The sequence below is a fragment of the Opisthocomus hoazin genome, chromosome 20 (assembly GCF_030867145.1).
Source record: "Opisthocomus hoazin isolate bOpiHoa1 chromosome 20, bOpiHoa1.hap1, whole genome shotgun sequence".
In the NCBI taxonomy this organism is placed as follows: Eukaryota; Metazoa; Chordata; class Aves; order Opisthocomiformes; family Opisthocomidae; genus Opisthocomus; species Opisthocomus hoazin.
This window is the reverse complement of record NC_134433.1, coordinates 9156086-9176712: the sequence shown is the minus strand read 5'-3', so window position 1 is coordinate 9176712 and position 20627 is coordinate 9156086. Positions and strand designations below refer to the sequence as shown.

General features: G+C 43.8%; 1 protein-coding gene across 4 annotated transcripts in view; it reads right to left on the bottom strand.

Annotated features, from left to right (window-relative positions):
- Nucleotides 1-20627, bottom strand: part of COL26A1 (collagen type XXVI alpha 1 chain) — a 182391-nt gene that overhangs the window by 135412 nt on the left and 26352 nt on the right. For 3 of the 4 annotated variants that reach the window (XM_075439948.1, XM_075439951.1, XM_075439952.1), the window contains exons 2-3: nucleotides 20041-20163; nucleotides 8799-8902 (exon numbers count right to left, since the gene is read on the bottom strand). In XM_075439948.1, the coding sequence (XP_075296063.1) occupies nucleotides 8799-8902; nucleotides 20041-20163 (227 nt within the window). The remainder of the gene's footprint in view (nucleotides 1-8798; nucleotides 8903-20040; nucleotides 20164-20627) is intronic. The other variant, XM_075439950.1, reaches the window with a different exon arrangement.

Sequence of the window (20627 nt, the reverse complement as noted above, 5' to 3'; positions counted from 1 at the left end):
TGCTTCCTCAAGGTCATTCCTTCTCTGTTATTAATGGACCAGCAACATCCACTCATCTCACAGAGGTTAGGAAGGCAGATGGCAAAAAAGCTAGCAGACATCAGAAGATACGCCCAGATTTGGATACCGGAAATCAAAAGATCCAGCCCTCTCACTCAGCCCAACTGCCTGCGAAAGTAGCAAATACACCACAGGGGATATCCCCCCAAGTTATGAATACCCAGCTTAGCTATCTCATCATTACACACATCTCAAACTTCTCCAAAACAGCAAGAGTACATTTGGCACAACTCTTGTTAGGACAGCCTCTATGGACAGGTTTTCAGGGAGATCACCCTGCAAGCTGTGGCCTACCAAAACAAACATTTTAAAGAAAAAAGCGTCATGTCCATCTTGTCCATTCACTGCCCTCTGAGCTGATAATTGTCCACCTCAGGATTAGAGTTTAGCATGCACTAGTGATAATTATTCCAGCTCCCTGCAGTAAAAGCAGAATTGTTTCTATGTCAGAAGCATTTCTAAACCTCATGAAACCAAGGCAATGTCTATATTTCTTAGGCAATCCTTCTGTTGCAAGATTTCACCACAGTTTATGAAGTTTGACAAGACTATATACATTAAAAAAAACACCAATAAAAAACCCAAAAGATCCTCAAACAAACCAGAACTCCAAACCCATTGAAGGATATGGCCCTCACAACTTAAGGGGGGAAAAAAAAAAAAATAGGGGTGGGGGGGTGGAAGAATAAAGAAGTCAGCTGTCTTTTGAAATCCCCTCCAATTCCTAAGCAGATTTAGACGTTCACAGCATAGATGTATTATCCCAGAGGCTGTAATAATGTGAGTCTCGCATATAGGAAAACACAACTCCTTCCTAATGGCCTCAAGCAAATAAAAGGTTCATCATTGTGAGGATGAACAGGAAATAAGTGATAATTTTGGTGGAAGACAAAAGCTCTGAAGGGAACATCTAAATGAAAAAACAGCAAGTTAAAAAGCATAAGGTTGAAGTAGGCAGTAAAGATTATGAAAGGAAGAAGACACTGTCAAGAAGTTGTATGGGCTCTTCAGAACCCACGCCTCTCAAGTTCTATTCCCAAGAAGTTCGAGAGCTTACCTGGGTGTAAGAGTTTCAATATCTAACTAATCAACCACCAGAGATTTATCAGAGCGCTTATACAAATCTGATAGAAAGTACTTCTTAAAGGCTCTAGGGTCCATCATCACTGAATCTTTGTTTGGTCAAGAAAGAGATACACAGTGCCCAAAGTTTCCATGCTTCCATTCTCCTCACTGATCAAACTGATCCCATCAGGAAGTCCTAACCTGATAAAAACACACTAACACCACAGGTGAATAAGAATTGAAGCATTTGCCATTCAGGAACCAGCTACTGAAGTCAAAGGTCTACCTTTTGCACCCCCCACCCCCAAACTCTCTTTACAGGCTCCCAGCAGAGTTCAGAGAGCACTGTGTCGCCTTGGCTGACCTCCTTACCAGCAGCACCCTGAAAGTTTTGCTCATCTGCTCCCATGATCCACACATTAGAACTCCCTAATGAAAGCAGTTCCTTTCTGTAGACCTTTTCCTAGTTGTCTATCTGCTTTGCCAAGTGCTTCAACATTGCTACCGTTTGTGTTCTTTATAGGATCATAAGTACTCAAAGCACGATTCAATGAAACCAGCATTGCCAAAGGCAACTCCAGTCATCAGCTGCCAATATTTTTGACAACAGTTTCCTCTAATGTAGCCCAGCTCATCAGCACTTACTGCTCTGTCACTGAAGCATATAAAAAGAACCTCAAGAGACTCCCAGCTTCAAGGCAGAACCAACCCATACCACCTATAACAGGCAAGAATGAAGACCCTGCCCAATTTCATAGACCATCTATTCTAGTAATTCACCATTTTTGGTCTTTACAGCAATTTGAGGATCATGATTGCTACTCTACTTGTTTTCATACACTAAAGACAGTTGCATGGAAGATGCAGGTGGAACTTCTTTATGATGCAGCAACACTGGCAGAGACATGGAAGAGCCACACCTTGCCACTGGCACCCGTTCTGTGTGATGGCAGAACCTGCTTTACTACAGGAGTAGTTCAGAAGCTCAAGTCAACTGCCCAGGACTTCCTTCTCAACTCTAATCTTCTCCTGCTGCATCCCACCACTTCACAGAAAACATGCCTATCAATCAGTTATACCAGCACCTACAGACAGGCAGAAGTTGTTAAAGAAGCCTCACAGGCTTGGCTCTTTTGACAGCAATTGGTAGAATCCTGCCAGTATGGTGGGAACGAGGCAGAGCAGATACACAGAGCGCCGCGCAGCCTGGTTCTGTGTTAGCCATACCCAAGGTAAGGTTATGTTCACTCCTGATTAGAAATAAATCAAGTTAACAGGAAAGTCATTAACTATAAATAGGTGGGTCTGTCACTTGTGAATTAAGAAAAACACAGCTAAGAAAGAGAAAGGATCCAATTTATTTGGGAAAGCAGACAAATAACTTATCTAAATAAAAAAAGATACTCTACATACCACAGTAATTTGATGGGAGCTAAAAAAATTGGGACAATGTAACAGTACGGCATACAGCTTTTATAATTATGTTAAGATAACATCTGCAGATATTTAGCACTCCAAATATTTTGATATTAGGTGCTGAAAAAAAATCTCCCTGTTCAGATCAAAAAAGTCCAAAAAATGAAACTACTCAGATGCTGGAATGCAGTGTCAAATACCTTTGGAAATCTGACAGGGATTTTTTTTTTTTTTTTTTTGATTGTGTATCGAAAGAAAAGATGAACATTTAGAAATTGTTCGAGTAGTCACACAGCACTGATGCCAGAAAGCGCTCTCAGCAGGCTGCAGATTCTTCCAACAGTGACCACACACTCCAGGAACTCCTCAGAAAATTTGATCAACGGTGACACGTTATGCCTGAAGCCAGAGGTTGCTGAATGGTCAGCATGGTCATGGGAGTGGGCAGAAATTGTGTGACACATTCTAAAGTAGTTTGAGAAACTTCTGGTGGACCTTGTGCCTTATATCAAAGGGGCCACCAGAAACAGAAGCAGAAGGAAGTATAACACAGAGAAGCAGGAGGCATATGCTATGGAAGCAAATAACAGGGCAGATATGATCCAACACCTGTGTACTATAGGTACACAAATATCATTACTCAGAAAGCTGCTTTCACACATCAGCAATTCCTTCACGGGTGATCAACACTTTTCGATGTTTTTCATGAAAAATTCTTGAATGTAGGTTTACACCTAGAGTTAGTTACCACATTTTACTACCTACTTGCTAATTGCTTTATTAATTAGATAATTGTTAGGAAATTCAGGTTGCACTTAATAGCCTAAAACTCATATTTGCATAATTCATTTATATCTAATAAACATTAAACTTTGGAATCAGAAGATATTTTTTGAAGCACATTTGCTATGTGGAACCAAATGTTGAACTTTGTTTCAAAGGTCTCAAAACGAAAGCAAAGTCACATTTCAGTGAAGGAATTACTGAGCCAATCTCTAGTAGAGAACCACATACATGCAAGGATCTGTGCTAGATCCAAACTTGAAAAGAGGATACCTCAGTCTGTAACACATTCACAGCACAGAACTGCCCTGCTAACCAGAGAGCGCCGAGATAACCACCTCTGGGAGGATTTCACTGTTCAAATGGAAGTTTTTGCTTTGATTACGACAGGAGTTGGACTCTGCTGAAGTGGGAAAATATCACTGTACTGGGCTTTAGCAGCAATAGAAACAGACAGTGCAACGCCTCTCTTGACCCCCACTGCCTTCTCTTACATTTTCCCAGTTTAAGGGCAAGATGAAAAATGCTCAGTGGCAGCATGCTAAGTGCTCTGCTACTCGCTGTATGTGACACACAGACTTCATTCCCTTGCTTCCAAATTGTGGCCGTGAGGAAGGGGGAGAAACAACAAGGAACCGAAGTACTTGATAAAAGGAAAAAACTCACACAAGCTCAACTCCTGAAGAGAACTACCATCTTATCATGGGAAATGTTACTCCATAATCTTCACATTGTGTTCTCACATAGATTGACAGTTCTGTGTTTAACAGTTCACAGGGGAGCAAACCAAGACCTGGAGAACTGAGGTCCTATCAACACCAGTCTGAACACCCTTCCTTCTGGAGCACTTCAATGGTGTTTGATGGGGTTTTTGCATTCTATCATACTGAGGAAAGTCCTCATCACCTTATGCTACTTTCAAAACTGTAAACACATGGGAATCTAAGAGGTTTGAAAAATACCAGGATGACAAGATGTAAACAATAGTTATTAAAAGTAGATAAAAATATTTCAAGAACTGAAATGAGGAAGGAAAAAAAAAAAGGAAGTTCTCAAATTAAGCCATTACTTGAGCAAGGCTGTTCAAATTTCCTATCCTACTTCTATTCTTATGGAAAAGAAAATGTAAGCTCGTAATCACAACGGCATCACTTTAGAGGTGCCGAGGTTACTCTTGGAACTGCTTCTTGCCCAAACAGCTAAACTGTCTACCATCAATCTGCCTCTGGGAGAAGTAAAATACTGGCTACTGTCCCAAATTCAAGCAATAGAAACAAACAAGAAAGAAATCTATGTTAGATTTGTAAAGTGTAATAAGACCTTGCCTAGCTGGAGAGCTCTAGGGCAGTGCTGAGCTCCCAAACTTGCTAGGGACACTTTTCCTCTCCCAAGAGGCTGCACTTGCCTTTGAACTTTCAGCCATATAGAAAAAAGGCAGAGTTGAAATGTCAGCATCATCTTGGATTCAAATCAATCAGCTTGATGCATGATTGCAATAGCTAAACCACTTCACCTCTGCACTGCCCTCGTCCATATGTTCTTTATATCAGCAGTCAGCAGACTGGGTGGCTCAGTGGATTCATTTCCTGTCCTAGGCTTGGGCTCCAGTTTAAACAAAACAAAAAAAAACCCTGAAACTGGAAAATAAAAGTTAGCATCTACTGACAGTTAAATATGCCAGACTTTTTTGCATTGAGTCTTTCTCAATGAGAAAGATGCAAGAAACCCTTCAGGAAGCCTTGGTACCACTGGTGATTTTAAACTATCTAGTCAACTATCTGGTCACAGTTCTACAAAATCAATAAAAGAATTAGAGACCTTTCAAATGTTGACATACCTTTGGGCAAAGGGATAGCAACAAAGGGAAGGGAGGAGAGCCCCAAGCAATGTCAGCTTAAAAAAGCAAACAGATTGGAAGCAGCCATCCCCACCTCAATAAATTAATAGCCCACTGAGCAACAAAATCTCCACCCACTTTTAGAGCTAGGCTTCCTCCGGACAAGCCTGCTCTTATCAGCTACAATGCAAGAGTTAAATTCCCAAGATAATTTAAATCTAAACAACATGCAGCCCTCAGCATTAATGTAGGTGCCTGCCAACTGGTGACAGTCAAGTTGTTACTTTCTCAAGCTAAACTTATTAGCTAAGGGTCAAGACACTTTGTAATACTCAAGTTGCATTTAACAGCTTACTCCATCAGTGTGCAGTATGTTACTGTGGAAGGGGAGTTCTCATTGAAGGTGTGTTACAGCAAGCTAGTCTCATCAGGAGTCTGTCATGCTTGGGGGCTAGACATCCACGCTAGACTGTTTCCTTTGCAAAAGAAAAGTTGACCTGACATTTGGGAGATAATGATAAAGTATGTATGTCGGAAATAGCTGCACTACAGCCTTTGAATGATTGCAAGTTCTTTGACTTGGTTTCCTTGGTTCGCCCTTCCATCATTCAATCTTCCCCCATAAAATGCTAAAAGAATTAAAACAAATTAAAAAAGGACAAAGGCCTCATAAAAGGACAGCTAGTAAAATAATCCATCCTCCAGATAGGCTACAGTGGCTCCCCCACAAAGACACTGTTCCAGAACAGTCCAGAACAGCAAGTATCAACCCTGCTCACTGGGGACTAAAGAAGGAATCAATAGCTAGGATCTCTCAAGCCTCAAGATGCAAAAAAGCACCATCACTCTGAAGAAGGGACCCCTGCAGCTGTGCCCATGCAAACACAACTCCCAGAACTGCTCCATGTGCTTGATTAATCCATCATTATCTCCCACCTTAGTCTGTCCTACTCATGAAAAGGCAGCATTACTATTCCAGGGCCCATTGGGAAAGAAAACTTTTGCCTTCAATCTGTGGAAAAAGGAGACATCTCGAAGTGGAAGCTCAGAGCCATTGTAGGTGCCATTCTGCTGACAGTAGAGAACAATAGTGACTGTCAGAATTAGACCATTTGCACCACAGCAAGGAAGCAAGCTAAAAATAGTGCGGGTTCAATCTGCTTTCAATCATACCTACCTCACATCAACTTCAACAGCACCTGGTACACATACAAGTGAAATGAAACATTGAGGTGAAATCCAACTAATAAAAAAAAATAAAGCATTTTTATGTTCTGCCCTGCTAATTCACTGTGATTTCATAATTGCACTGTTTTTGTTTTGTTTCAGTTTAGTTTGCTGCTTTCTTTTGTCTGCTGTTTCCAGGAAGGACTCACACAGATGTAAGCATCCTATCCTCTCAGACGAACCAAATTTTTAGTAGGAGAGAGTGCAGAAAGGAAAGAATACAAAAGGCTTTATATATTACATTGCCAAAAAGCCCTAAAAATATATATATATATATACACACACATATATATACCTCTCTATCTTTTCAGCCTCTTAATTACAATTCCAAATGACACCAACATTAAGGATTAACATAAGGAGCAAGTAAATACTTCAGTTTCAAAATGGATGCCCCTGGACAGCTTGAGGTGCTGTGCACACCAGTCAATACTGCTGTTAGAAGTTAAGTGGCAAAACCCTGCTGTACTAGAAAGGGGTCTTTTTTTTGTTATTATTTTCCTCCTTCTTTCAAGGATATGGGACTGTCGGTAGCACCAGATGTTTTAGAGAGGGGAAAAAAAAGGTGAAAAGAATCTCACACATGAAAGTGAGGGGTTGCTACTGGCTTCTGCTCACACTCTGCAGACCATATCCAAGCCCAAAAGAACAATTCCACCCTGAAAACTGACTGCATAAAATTGTCACCTCGTTCCACAGACCTGCTCCTGTGAGATCACTGCTGACTTTCTCAAACAAGCTTATACTTGCTTTTTATTTCCACTGAACTCTGCTGAGACAGATCTGGCACTGCGGGATGGAGCTGGATTCTCTCCTTTGCACCAGCAGCACCACCAAGCTGTAATCACTCACACCTGTCTAAACCTACAGGCTGTACACACCGCCTTCTAGGGTCTCCAGTCCGATCCTTGGCCAAGCTGAGCTGCAGCTACTTTGGAAATAACAGTTCTGCCACAGTCTTTAGCATCCCTCTGCCCTGCAGTGACAGGTACAAATCCAAGCTGCACACAGCAGCTTCTCTTTCCCAGGTTCGCTTCTTTTAGCGGCATGCTAAAATGCAAAGCTCTCTCCTCCAGACTGCAATTTAGGGTAGCTTTACCACTTTTTGAGGCTTATCTTGAGCTTCTGGGAAGCTATTGTTTCCTCAGCAGTCTGAAGTGAGTTGCTGTCTGCAATCATCATTCTTTGTGACTGTAACAAGACAACCTCCTGGCTCGAGATTTGGCCAAATTGTGTGATTAGCACCAAGATATCGCAGCACAAAGAAAACAAGGTGCAGCTACAAAGAGCAGAGTCTTAGAGATGTTGGACATCCCCACTGACCCCTCACCAGCCAGCAGAGGCAGGCTGTGTCAACCTGATGCAAATGAACAGAAAATTCAAGGCTTAGTTTCTCTCCTGTTCGTAAGCCATGAACACTCACAGCAAATTCAGCAGATGCCCTAGTGCCTAAACCTGAAACTTGATGGATAAACAGGACTCATTTCAAAGTGCCAGAAGCAACAGTCAAAGCAGAAAACATCAGGAAGGAAAATGCAAAACATGCCCTTTGTGTCCATCATGAGAAAGGAAAAAAACCTTCCTTTCTACCAGCTCTGGAAAGAGCCCTGTGTTTTCCTCTGTGTGAAAGATCAGATGCCAAACGCCAAACTGTGTTTTCACATGCACTGTGCAACCTGAATGTTGCACCAATAAGTCAGGGGACAGGTGGGAAGGGGAATCAAAGGTACCTAATTTAATACAAAGCTCCCTGGGAACACAGATATTATTTGTGTTCAGGCCTTACAGGCATAACTCTTACAAGCAGCCATCCAGGAACCAACTTTCATCAGCTGCAGCAACTGATGGTGATGACAGTGGGGTGTGTAGAAGATAAGATATTGACATTTAGTCAGGCATTGAAACAGGCTGCCCAGGAAAGTGGTGGAGTCACCATCCCTGGAGGTGTTCAAAAAACATGTAGATGTGGCACTTCGGGATATGGTTTAGCAGGCATGATGGTGTTGGGGTGACAGTTGGACTTGATGATCTTAGAGGTCTTTTCCAACCTACGATTCTATGATTCTATGACATGGAGGGAGCGCATTTTCTGAAGGACTGTGCAATGGGGACATCAAGCATGAGCACGTCTATAAACAGATCATCCCCGAGTACCCATTTCTTTGTTTCTTTCCCCCTCCTTGTTCTGGCTTCTTTGCAGGTATTCAGGATGATCATTTTCCAAGACCACCTTTCGGAGCTTGTGTGTGAGCATTCACATAATGATAGGGAGTGAAGAGAATAGGTTATTTGTTCCTGTGTTTGAGAGGCATAGAGCAAATTAAGGAACAAAACGCAATTCAGCCTAGCCAGTCCATCCACGTATCCACTTGCTGCTCTGTAAGGACAGACATATTGCTGGATAACTTACCTTCTTCACAGTTGCTCCCCGTGAAGCCAGGACAGCACCTCCACTCCAGCGTGGTCACGGTTCGGTAGGACATTTTGTACGTGGGCCTGATGAGAGTCCTGTAACTAACACAAACAAGAAGTCAGTAGAATGCACTTACCTACCTAATGGTGGTGTTGCTACTAATCCATAGCACATCTTCCTGCCTGGATATATCCCCAGAGACACTCTGCCACCCCCAGCTGCAGAAAAAGGAGACACACAAAATAACAGAGTAAGGGTTTACCACAGCGTGTCTCTTGATTCAACAACCCTTATATTTCTCCTTAAGCCCTCATACTCTTCTGGCTCTTCTCCAGATAACACCAGTCTGCTTTGCAGCGGTCTCATCGCTACCAAGTCATCGCAAGTAGAAATGATGACTCGTTTCCCTCACTCTACATCCAACACGGATTTCTCTGATATCGAACAAAGGCTAGCATCAGCTTTTCCTCACTCCATACTAATGGAGTTTCCAAAACATTACACTCACAGAAATTGCATAAATCTCCCAGGTGTCTTCTGTTCTCCCACCCCCACCACTCAGCTCTGGAGTGTATCGACACATCAGCATGACAAATGTTATCATGACAAAACACTGCACCAGTGATCTGCATGAAGCCTTCTTCCAGTTAGCTGACTGTGCCTCAGTTTCCCCCATCCGATACAGGGTTACACTCTTCCTCACTACAGCTGAGGTTCTGCAGGACACATTTGTTAGCTCTGCGTACAGCACGCAGCACCCCCAGGGTCCCAAGTCAAGCACAAGTATTGCCATGCCCCGTTGGAAACTAGAAGCAAGCAGATCTGTGCAAGGCACCAGCGATGCTGAAATCAACGCAAAATGAACAGTTGCATAAATGCCAGCTTTTCTTTTAAAACAGCAGCCCTTCAAAGCTGGCAAATCAGAGTTTTCCCAGCATACAGCCAGACAAGTAACTGCTGTTACTCATGAAGCTAAAAGCAAACACAGAAGTCATACTCTACAAGCTCCCCTCAAAATTCCTACCCTTATTTAACAGCCAAAGGAATTTGGCACACATAGGGAGAGGCTGAAGCATTGGGATTACAGTGTTGCAGGCTGCAGCTTTATGCTTCTCACTCAAGGTCAGGCAGACACACAAGCCTGGAGCACCCGGGTTTCCCAGGGGTAAGAGCCTCCTCCCGCAGTGCTGAGAGCTGCCGGGAGACGGAGTGCTGCCCAGCCCTTCCAGGCCAGGCACAAGGCTAAAACGGAGCTAGAAATTGCAAGAATCTCACCCAAAACCCATCCAAGGAGTAGCAGGTGTCCAGGTGTGCATCCAGGACAGCACTGCAGTGACATCGTACAGCTACTCTGCAGAGCAGTAACAAAGGCTTACCAGGAGAGGCTGCCCACGTGTGTCTTCGAAAGCAGGCAGCAGCTCAGTCGTGGTTAATGGAGTCTTCGGGAAACTAATTTCTCAGTAAGCTGTTGCTAATTATTTACACCAGCTGCCAAACACAGAAACCAACTTCTACAGCCACTGGAGAGGAGGGCCCGCACAAGCTTCCTTCTGAGCCCGTGGATGCCTGCACTTGGAACAGCATCACCCAGTGACGGGAGAGCAACATTGTCTCCTGAGAATATTACTTCCTCAACCTCCGAGCTGCCAGAAAGCACACCAGTTACTGCTAGTACTGACAACTGTGATCCAGACACTTGTCTAATACAGGCTGGACAGAGCCAGCTCATCCCACCTAGATTTTCTGCACTTCTGCATCCAATGGTATTCAGGAGTTTGCAGTCACAAGTGAGTTTGTGGACTTAGCACCACGTTGATGTAGGTAGACCTTCTTGTGCTTTTTCACTGAGAGACCTAAGGCATGAAGACTTTTAAGTGTCTTGCTGAGAATCTCTTGGAACTGCTCTGGAGAAGTTCAGGAACTGAACCCAAGTCTCCCAACTCCCAGTCCTAGCATTGGACTCGAGACATCTTTCCACACGTAAGCCCCAAACCATCAGTCAGAAGTTCATGACTTTGTCACTAACACCACAGCTGGATTTGACCTTGAGATAAAAGTCTCCAGCCCTGTTACCAGTGTCCGGAGCCAGCTAGTCTCCAACCACACCGTGATTTTAAAACCATGTTTCTGCCAACACCAAGATGTTAAAGCTCTCTCAAACTTCATTATGAAGTGTGGAGAGTGGCTTGAGTCAGACTGGAATCTTGGCAGCAGTTCTGTGTCAGGGAAGTAGCTGTAGTTTAATCCTCAAATGAACAAGGACTTCTCAGGGCATGACAAACGTGGGGCTCAGCTGTCACAGCCTGCCACCCACCCTGAATTTCCTGGAAGGGTCCTGATGTTTGCAGCTCTGTTCAGCATCGTGCAGTCACACATGCAAAGTGGTCCCAGCTTGCTAGCTCTGATTTGCTCTAAAGTTGTTCTGTTCTTCATAGCATCATTTTTCCTCAATCACATGACATAGCACCAAGGTCTGTTGTTACATATACCATTGTGTCACATCACGCAGATTCCTGACTGCTATTCCAGAAGGGGAACAAAGAAAACTCCCTTAGCAAAGTATCACTACTGTCTGATACCTGGAGTGCTGCAACTGAAGAAGAGGAAAAAAAGTGGAAAAGGAAGAGGCAAAGAAGATACCTGTTAAAGATCAGAAGCCTCAGAATGAAAATGTGTGGAAAACACAACAGGCAGAAAAAGGGATTGGGAGCAGAATAAGAAAGCCTTTTGCTCAGATGTCACCCAAACACTGGCATAGAAATCTGCAAAACCACGGTAAGAGAAGTTAGGATGAGCCATAACCTGCACCTCTCTGCTTCCCAGACAGCCAAAGGATGTGCTCAGCGTACACAGTCCTCTTCAGCAGAAGGCTTCCAAGCACTTCAGAGAAGCAAACTACCAGGACCTGCCACTCTCCTGCAAGAGACAGGCGTCATTTAGCAATACATTGGCTGAGGCTTACAGCAAGAACCCAGGGAGTGAGGCAACGTTGAGGGAAGAACACAGAAAATTCAGTTACTGGTCACTGCTGTTACTACGTCAGATCAAAGACCCCACTTCCTTGGAGACTGCCTGATCAGTGTCAGACAAGCTGCAGGAGCTCATCTGCATGCAATTATCATTTGGGAAACAGTCTCCTGCTTGTGTGTCTCTAAGTGACTGCCCAGAAAGTGGTAATTTGGGGAGGGAGCACGAGATGACCGATTAACTGATTTGGGGGTATGAAGTTAGAAATACTGGGGAGGTCAGGGCACATTGAGGGATGTCAGCTAACAAGTCCCATGCCTCAGCACGCAAGGATATGCTCTCCTTGCTCTCAAGGAAGTGTCATTGAAAGCAACAGCCAGACACGACAAGAAAGGGAAAGAGTGTCATATTCTTGGATCAGAGCCTCAAAAATCAGGTCGAAGAGAAAGAAGTGATCTCTGCAGTGACTCAAGCAGGACTGCCTGTCACACACAGGAAATACCTTCCCCCTCTTTATGGATTTCCCCTGCCCTTTGACACTTACAAACAAAGCTGTTTGTACACGAAATCCACATGAGAGGGAAGGCGTGAAACTCATTTCCACATCACAAGAGAAGGTTTTGTTAGTGCAATTCATTCAGCCATAGCAGTTTGTGCCCGAGGAGACCTTGGTGACCTTCAGAGGCTTCTATTCATTTTTATTCAAGTTCCAGGTTGAAAGTTTCAACATCAGTTACTGGTGGGTTTCAGGATAACAAGAGGAATGAACTTGCTGCTTTGACTGGCAAATAATCTGGAATCCAAGGAATCCAAGCTTTCTTTTACCTACTGCTCTCATGGCAATGAAGTCACATATCAACCCAGTGGGTCCAATCCTATACATATAACTGGTGTGTAAAGTTATAAATAGATGGATTATTGTCCCTGTTCAAAAGTTGTAAGAAGTGCTACCTCTGCTTTAAAAGAAGATCAGAACAAAGCTCGTGGTAGTTCCTCTATATTTTTGGTACCCATGGCCTGATTTACACACTTTATATGATTTACATATGTGCGAAGAATCTAAAATTCCCTGTAGAAAGTCAAGGTGTTCTGAAATCAGATTTCAAATACATTAGGTTAAGCAAACGAATCTTGAAGTCCTTGGCTGCCCTGGAAAAAAAAGGAGGTTGAAAAGAGCTGGGCAAGTATTGACACGGAAAAGAATATCCTATGAGTGTACCCACAGAGTCCATTTCCCAGAGAAGCTATCAAGAACATATCTGGTTTCCAAAACCACCATCCCCACTCCAGACAGAGCATCACAACTATCCTGTTAAAGCCCACCGGACACTGATTACACCAGGTAGCTTCTCTATGGAATACAGACAAGATAATGTCACCTCAAACCAGTGTCACAGCTGATGCAAGGACAAGGAGTATCGTTGGCATCGTGTTTGCACTCACAAGCATGGCAGAGACCATCACTCTATGCTTCAGACCTATGCTCTTTTTTCCCCTGCAGTTCCAGCTCTTCCAGCTTCCCTAGCACAAAGGCAGCAGTTCCCCAGGGAAGAACATAACCAGAGGAGTTTCAAATATACTCCTGCAGACACTGGATAAAAAACAAAACCTGCAGCTGCAGTTTTGGAGGCCATTGTACACGCCCTGCCTTTGCCAAACGGGGAGGAAGAGGACTGTTAAACTCTGAGCATGCCTGGCTTGCACAACTTATCAAGAGCCTAAAACCCAGAAAACAAACTTCTACACCTCCCATCCCAAGCTGTACAGAGCAGTATGTTACAGTCTCTCAGTCCCAAGAAAAAAAGACAAAGGACACAAACAGATGTTTCTATGCCACCAGAGTAATCATCAGCTGCTGTCTTTATTAATAACTAGATCTCAGTGTTGCTGCAGAGCAGCACTGTGCTTCCCTACTAGCAAGGAGGAAGGGTGCCCAGACATGCTGTCTGGGCAAGATCAAAAGGCCTTCAATTAGCAGCCCAAGGACACCTGTGCCTGTGCACAATCTACAAAGCAAATGGCCCTCCACCTGCGCCCAGCCAGCAGCACACAGGTCCCCTTCCAAAAGCACAGTGATCCGCATTGTTCCCAAACCTGAGAACACGCCTTTGTGCTACAGCTCTAATTGCTTACACACCCAGAGCCTCTGTCTATCCTGTTTGCAGGGGCACTGTTCATCCTCCATTTATATCCCGTATGTGCATGGGAGAGCAGCCATCTTTTTCCAGCATATGACTCTAGATCTTGGAGAGAAGTAAGGGAATTAAACACATAAAAGAGTTTGTGTGTAACAGGACTTCAAATAGCAATCCTAATGCACTGGAATAAGCTCTGGGATTTATTATTCAATTGACTGGAAAGAAAGAGAGAGAAGAGGATTTCCCTGTGGCATTACTACTTCTGAAACAGAGGAGAAACTTCAGTTATGAGCCAATCTCCTGGGTGACAGATCCACAACTTCTCTTACTGACCCTGTAGCAATAGTGTCTTCAAAAGCACAGAAGACCGAAATGCATGAGCCCGCAGAATTCCTTCTTTGTTATTCTGCAAACTAGCTTGTAAAATCCCTCTGGGAACCAAAATGTGCTCAGTTTAAATGAAAACAACAAAAAAAGAAAACCCAATGTTCAAAGACACCAAACAGCAAGAACGATCCATGCAAGATGCATAGCCTGCTTATGTTAAAAATGGCATCAAAAGGACAAAGCATTTGTGATACGCCAAACCAGCTAGAATACTGAAAGGAAAAAAAGATGCAATGATTAGCAGTTGGAAACTGCATTACAGCCCAGATTTGCTGCGTTGCAAGAATGCTCTTTCCTTCCATCTCTCACCTTTGAGTGGCATTTGAATCTGACAGATGAGTAACTTCAAGTTTGGGATTTCAATGCCTCTTGCTAAAGCACAGAAGCCAAGTAAGCCCTTCCTGTGTAAGCCAGCTATAGGTTTCCAGGGGAGCCTCCAGATTCTCTGAAGCCAGAAAGTGCAACATAGACAGGATGCTTAAAGGCTAGAGTGAAACAGTTCTGTGACCACCAAGTACAGCAAAAAACAGCAGGATGAAAAAACCTCAGCCAACCTTGCTGAGAACATTCGTTTCTGTAGGATGAAACAGGTAGCAGAGGAGTCAGAATATCCTGCCACTGTCCAAAGCAGCATGCTTCCAGAAATGAGGTAGGGCTTTTCACAGCAACAACAGTTTGCAGCAGAAAATGTTTATGTTCTGAAGACTGTAACAGTGCATGATCTGCCAAGCTGTTCACCACGTTGATTTACCTCCTGAGATACTGATTTACTGACCACATTCATACACAAATACCCTAACCAAAATTAGGCTGATTTTGGCCAATTAGTATACAGCAAGAAGTTGCCCTATTGTCCAAGTCATAAGACACAGTCAGACAAGAACAGTACTGTTCTCACCTTATAGCTGAGGTGGCATCGCTTGACCAAAGGCACAGGAAGTCACAACAGCTCCAGCAACCGAATGCAGGCAAGGACCTGGCCTATGAGACCACCCTCCTCTGTAAGCCTCAAGGAGCTTAGCATCCTAAACTCGACAGAATTAGCCTGCAGCTGCTGCAGCAAAATGATTGCTCAGAAGCGCTACAGTTCCGATGCTCGAGTTTACTGGGAGCTGGGCGCAATCATCCAGGCAGCAGAGACGAGATTAGGTTGCCATTGAAACACCAGACTAGAGACTTTATCCCTTCCTTCAGCCAGATAAATGGCATGCAATTGTTATAAGTACACTAGGAGCTTCAGTCAGGCTCCTGGAAAGTTGCCCGTTCACTTCATAGTGTGACAAAGCAAAGGCACATCCTATGGCGCGCAGAAGCTGAAGTCTTCCCTACACAAACGGAGAGAGTTCACGAATAGATCTGCTGAGGGAAAGTCTCCAGCCAAGACTGCTCCAAAGCAACTCGGCACCCAAGCTAAACAGAGGCTGGAGTGGAGGGCAAGAAGAGAGCAGCTCATCCCATCCCAGCCAAGATGACGACACTCCTGCAAAAGGAGTGCAGCTGCCAGCTTCCCAAAAGCAAGTGAACAGACAGCAAGGACATGACAAAACTGAAGCTGCTTGGCTGGGGATCTCACAGATACTCCTCTGTCAAAGGCTTGACCCTGAGCTGCAGTTTGTGCAATAAGGCAAAGAAACATAACACAAATGAATGGGAGACAGGAAATGGATTAAATCCTTGTCTGGCCACACTGCTGTCTGCTGGTAAGCAGAGTCTCTCTAACAGAGAGCCCCTCTCAGCTGTCTCCACAAGGCTGAGAGATGCCTTTTTTTTGGCTGGCATCCCGTTTGCTAGTGAGCAGCCCAGTAACGGGTGCTGGCAGAATGAAAGCTCTCCCAGATATGGTTGGCTTCCTGCAAACAAGGGAAAGAAAAAAGTTTAAGTTGCCACTGAGAGAAATACTATAAAGTCAAGGTAACACCAATGGCCTATTAACATTTTGCACTGCATACAGTCAAGCATAACACCACGTGAATCTGGCTGTGCCCTCCTTTCAAGTTTTGGCATCAGAAATTTCACTAGAGCAGAACAGGAGAAGGCCAGAAGGTCTTTCAGTTTGTCTTTTTAGCAAAAGGAAAGCAGATAAGTCTATATTACCTGAACAACCCTGGGGAGATAGAGAGCATGAACATTTCTAGCCACTACCAGACCTGGTAAGGCTGATGTCCCCAGAAGCTAGACTTCCAGAAAACCTGAAAAGACAGAGGTGCTGGTACAGAGCAGGTAAGCAGGAAACAGAAACAGCGTTGTTTGATGGGAATGAAGCATTAGCCCCATGAAGCATTCTTGCTGGACCTGTCATGTAGAGCAGATACAGTCAAGCAGGCAATCATTAAGGACCATAGACAAAACAGAGAAGCTCCTTCATCTTACAGGAACACACACAAGGACTGACGGACCTAGAGAAGGCATTTTGTGACACAAGAGATTCTTTGCTTCCACTTCCATGAAACTATCATAACCCCTCTCCTGTGTTCTGCGAAGTATTGGGACAGGACGCTATAACATTTGACATCAGTCACACTGCGTTTCCCTGTTGAAGGTATCTATGAAGACATCCTTACTTAGGATGTCCCCCAAGAGATGAATCCCTTGACCTCGCAAGGTATCAGGGCTTGTAGCATTTCTGGACTTCAATCTTGCAGTAGCAGGATTAGATCAAACAGGGGTAGAGGTGTCCTTTGCTGTGAGAGTGAGCCACGGTAGCAAAGTACCAATCCCGTGTGCTCAAGTTCTGCCATGCCGCATCCATCATTCTCTTTTTGGGAGAAGCTAGTTTGAAACACAAGAGGTAACATTTTCCCTCACCACAGAGTGGTTGTCTTTGCTCTGCATCACAGTGTGCTCATCACAACAAAAAACAGATTCCCAAGAAAACCAGGACAGCTCCCAGGCAAACAGCAGTATCACCCAAAGCTTCCAGACATGCTAAGATAGCTTTTGGGTTTTTTCGTTTTGTTTTGAAAAAGTAGGTATAGAATCACTCTCAAACCACTAATTAGCAGAAAGTGCGGGGGGGGGGAGGGAAGTAGGGCACCTGAGTTGACTTTTCTGCTCTGTTCATCTTCTGTAGAAATCTTCAGAGACCTGTCGAAGGAAGCTGTGCAGCATGGTGGCTAGTATAAGACTACAAGGCCCTTCAAAGCCAATTTATTCACAGAAAAATAAGGGAAACAAGCATAACTTGCAGGTTATACAGTACAACTAGCAAGTGAGGTGCTGAATAGAAGCGGGACTCCACTGCCTTGTGACTTCGGGGACTGTCTTTCTCATTGCTATCCTTGGGAGTTTTCATCTCAAAACAGGAGATGGAATCACCCGAATTAGGAGAGAGATTGGTGTTTCCTAAAGAGACAGTATTAATTTTGGTGAAACAGGGAGAAAAAAAGTGCCATTTAAAAAAAAAAAATTAAAACCTCAGCTTGACTCAGAGACAAGAGAAAGCCAGTTATTCACACAGCCCTAGGTGCTGGCAATGTACAATTGATAGGCTGCCATGTAGGCCCAGAAAATAAGACCTCAACCATACAACATGATACAGGGTACCAAATGTTGCACACAGTGGTTACACATCACAAGATCCATAATTTTCAGTGGCTGTTTTTCATTCTGTTAGCACAAGTCAGATGCACTGCTGAAAACAAGCAACCACTTACAGAAGATGTCTGGGACAGGGATAAGTTATCCAACACCGCACTCAACTCTCAGGGCCTCGGTGGCCTTGACTTCATTGCTATGCTTGCTCCTGGCGCTTTCCCTTTCATACAGTGACAGTATAGGAAACCATCAGAAACCCACACATGCCACTCCTGCTTTAGCTTTGTTGATAACTGGGTGGGCTCCAGCATTTTTCAGCAGCTTTTTGGAGATCCTTAGGAAAGAGACGTCCAGAGTCTCTCTCTACTTCATGCAAGAACGTCATACAATACATGATTTGGGGACAGACATTATACTATTTCCTTGGAAGGGTGCCATTTGCTTCATTTTTATTTCCTCCCACTTTCATGCAGAACAGAGCACTGACATCCTCCCATCTCTTCTGGTAAGTTTCTTCATGGTGATCGTCTTCCAGAAATGCAGGTCCTGTCAGTTGAGCTTTCACCAGCTGAGATCTTAAGTACCAATAACCTCAACTTCTTTCCGTGATATTTTCACATAGAAAGAAAAATTGAGAAGTCTGCTGCCATTCTGCATTGTCTGCAAACAATTGGACTCGTCAGGCAAATGAACCAAACCACATTCGAAACTGAAAATGTTCCATGAATAACAACGTCACAACAGTAAATACTACTCCTAAAGTCTCTGGGTTAACAATGTAAGAATCAATGTACATGAGTAACTGCAGGAGCCCACAAAAAGGATTTTTACTTGTAACATGATCAATTGTTTGGTACTTATGAAACTACAGTTACGTTAACAAGGAAAAATAAGCAAGATTTTTGGCAAGTTTAGGAGACAAGGTGAAAACTCACAAGTTTCTAATGACAATTATGTGCATAAAAAGTCTGGGAAATTAAAAAGTTTCACCAGAAGTTTGGCCATGACAGGGTAAAATATTAAGTGTTTCAACCACAGCCTCGCATTAAAACAAGACCAAAGAGACACCAAAGCAGATATATTACAAGTGAAAAAACTTAGACTGACCACTGGCCAAGTAGAAACTAGAGAACCAACTGTGGTAACTGCCACATGGAAAATGTGAATTCCAGATGAAGAGTTGCAAGAACAGATTGGGAAGGTAGATCTCTGGATGTTTAAGTGGGTAGTTCAACCACATTCTGGTGAGGTTATCAACTACAAGAGAACCTCAGTCAGCACCATGTGGGTGAATCGCTAACAACAATAAAATGACTAAGCTTTGTGTGCTAAATTATGGGCTTGTCTACATGGGAAATTGTTATAGAAGCTAGGTGCAAATTTAGAGCACAATGGCTTTCTTGCACCAATTCCCAGATGGGTGGATAACACTACTCTGCTCTGACAATGTCTTTCAGAGAAGGCAAAGCTCAACAATACAAAGACGCTTTGCGTACTGAAAGGTGGTAGCTGGGGACAGCTATTTCACACGTGGTTTTTTTTTTCTTAAACATAGGTGAGTCCCACGACTGTAAATGATCAAAAGGCAAAGCAGGCGCAGGGCACCTTTGTGACAAGTCACTGTCTCTAAGTTTTGTTTCTCATCTGGGGAGAGGGGACATGATGCTTTCACACATATCTCTAAAGGATATTGAGATGCAGGAGTAAGAGGTGCCGTAAGGAAATTCTACTCTGAAAGGTACAGGGCACATTACTTTTGTGCATCATCAGCTGCAAGGAATTTGACCAAAGCTTTGCAGCGTGTGTGATCAATATTACCCTTAAAGACTCAAGTATGAGGACTCGATACCAACAAGCCACTTAGTGCCATTGGTCCAGCATCCCTGCTAACCCTGCTCAGTCACACTGCACTTTGTTGGACTTCACATTTATTTAGCTTCACGCCTGACTAGCAGCAGCCTCCTGTGTGGAGAAGTACAAACTGACACTACAATCTAAGGTAAACTGCTTTGCATCGTTTGTCCTTAATACTACACTTACCTTCATGTGTAGTTACTCTGCAGTTAACACCAGTGGTATTCTTTAGTTACACCACCACAAAGCAAGATACCTCATCTGACCCATTAACCTCAACCCTCTATGCAGTACTTAAAAGCTAACTAAACTGAGAAGTGCAGGAAAATTTGGGCAACACAAGACATGAAGATTTTTACCTCACTAAGTTAGCGCAAGGTCCTGGCCACCGGCAGCTCTGATAAACTCGCTGGATCACCGTTTCGGACCCATTCTGCACTTGGCAGGAAACTGTCCGTGTAACTGTATAGTGACACCAATGCCTGCAGAGAGAAAGAACACTGTTAGCCCCAGTAAGACAGCAAGCTGAACCAACATATATCAGATTGCAATAAAAACACACCAAGTATCTGGGGGTGGGGTTGTTTCTTCTGCCAGCCATAGCCAGCCTAACTTGCAGTCTTCATTTCTCACCCCACCCTCTCCTCCCAATAGCTGCAAAAAGATTCCCTGCCTCTGCCAACCTGAGCCACAAGAGATCCAGTAATGCCTCTTGCTTGGTCCTCAGAGGCCAGAGTTTTATAGCACGATTTAGTTCTGTTAGTATCACAAACAATAGGATTTTAGAAAAAAAAAAAAAAAGTGTTCCAAATCTCCTGATAGTCAGTTCCCATTGTACTGGTCTTAATTTCATCCTGCTCATTATGGTATCATTCCCCAGCCTCCTACCATTCTGCACAACACCCGAGTTGGAAAATGCAGCTTTTTGGTGTGGTGGAGCTCATTG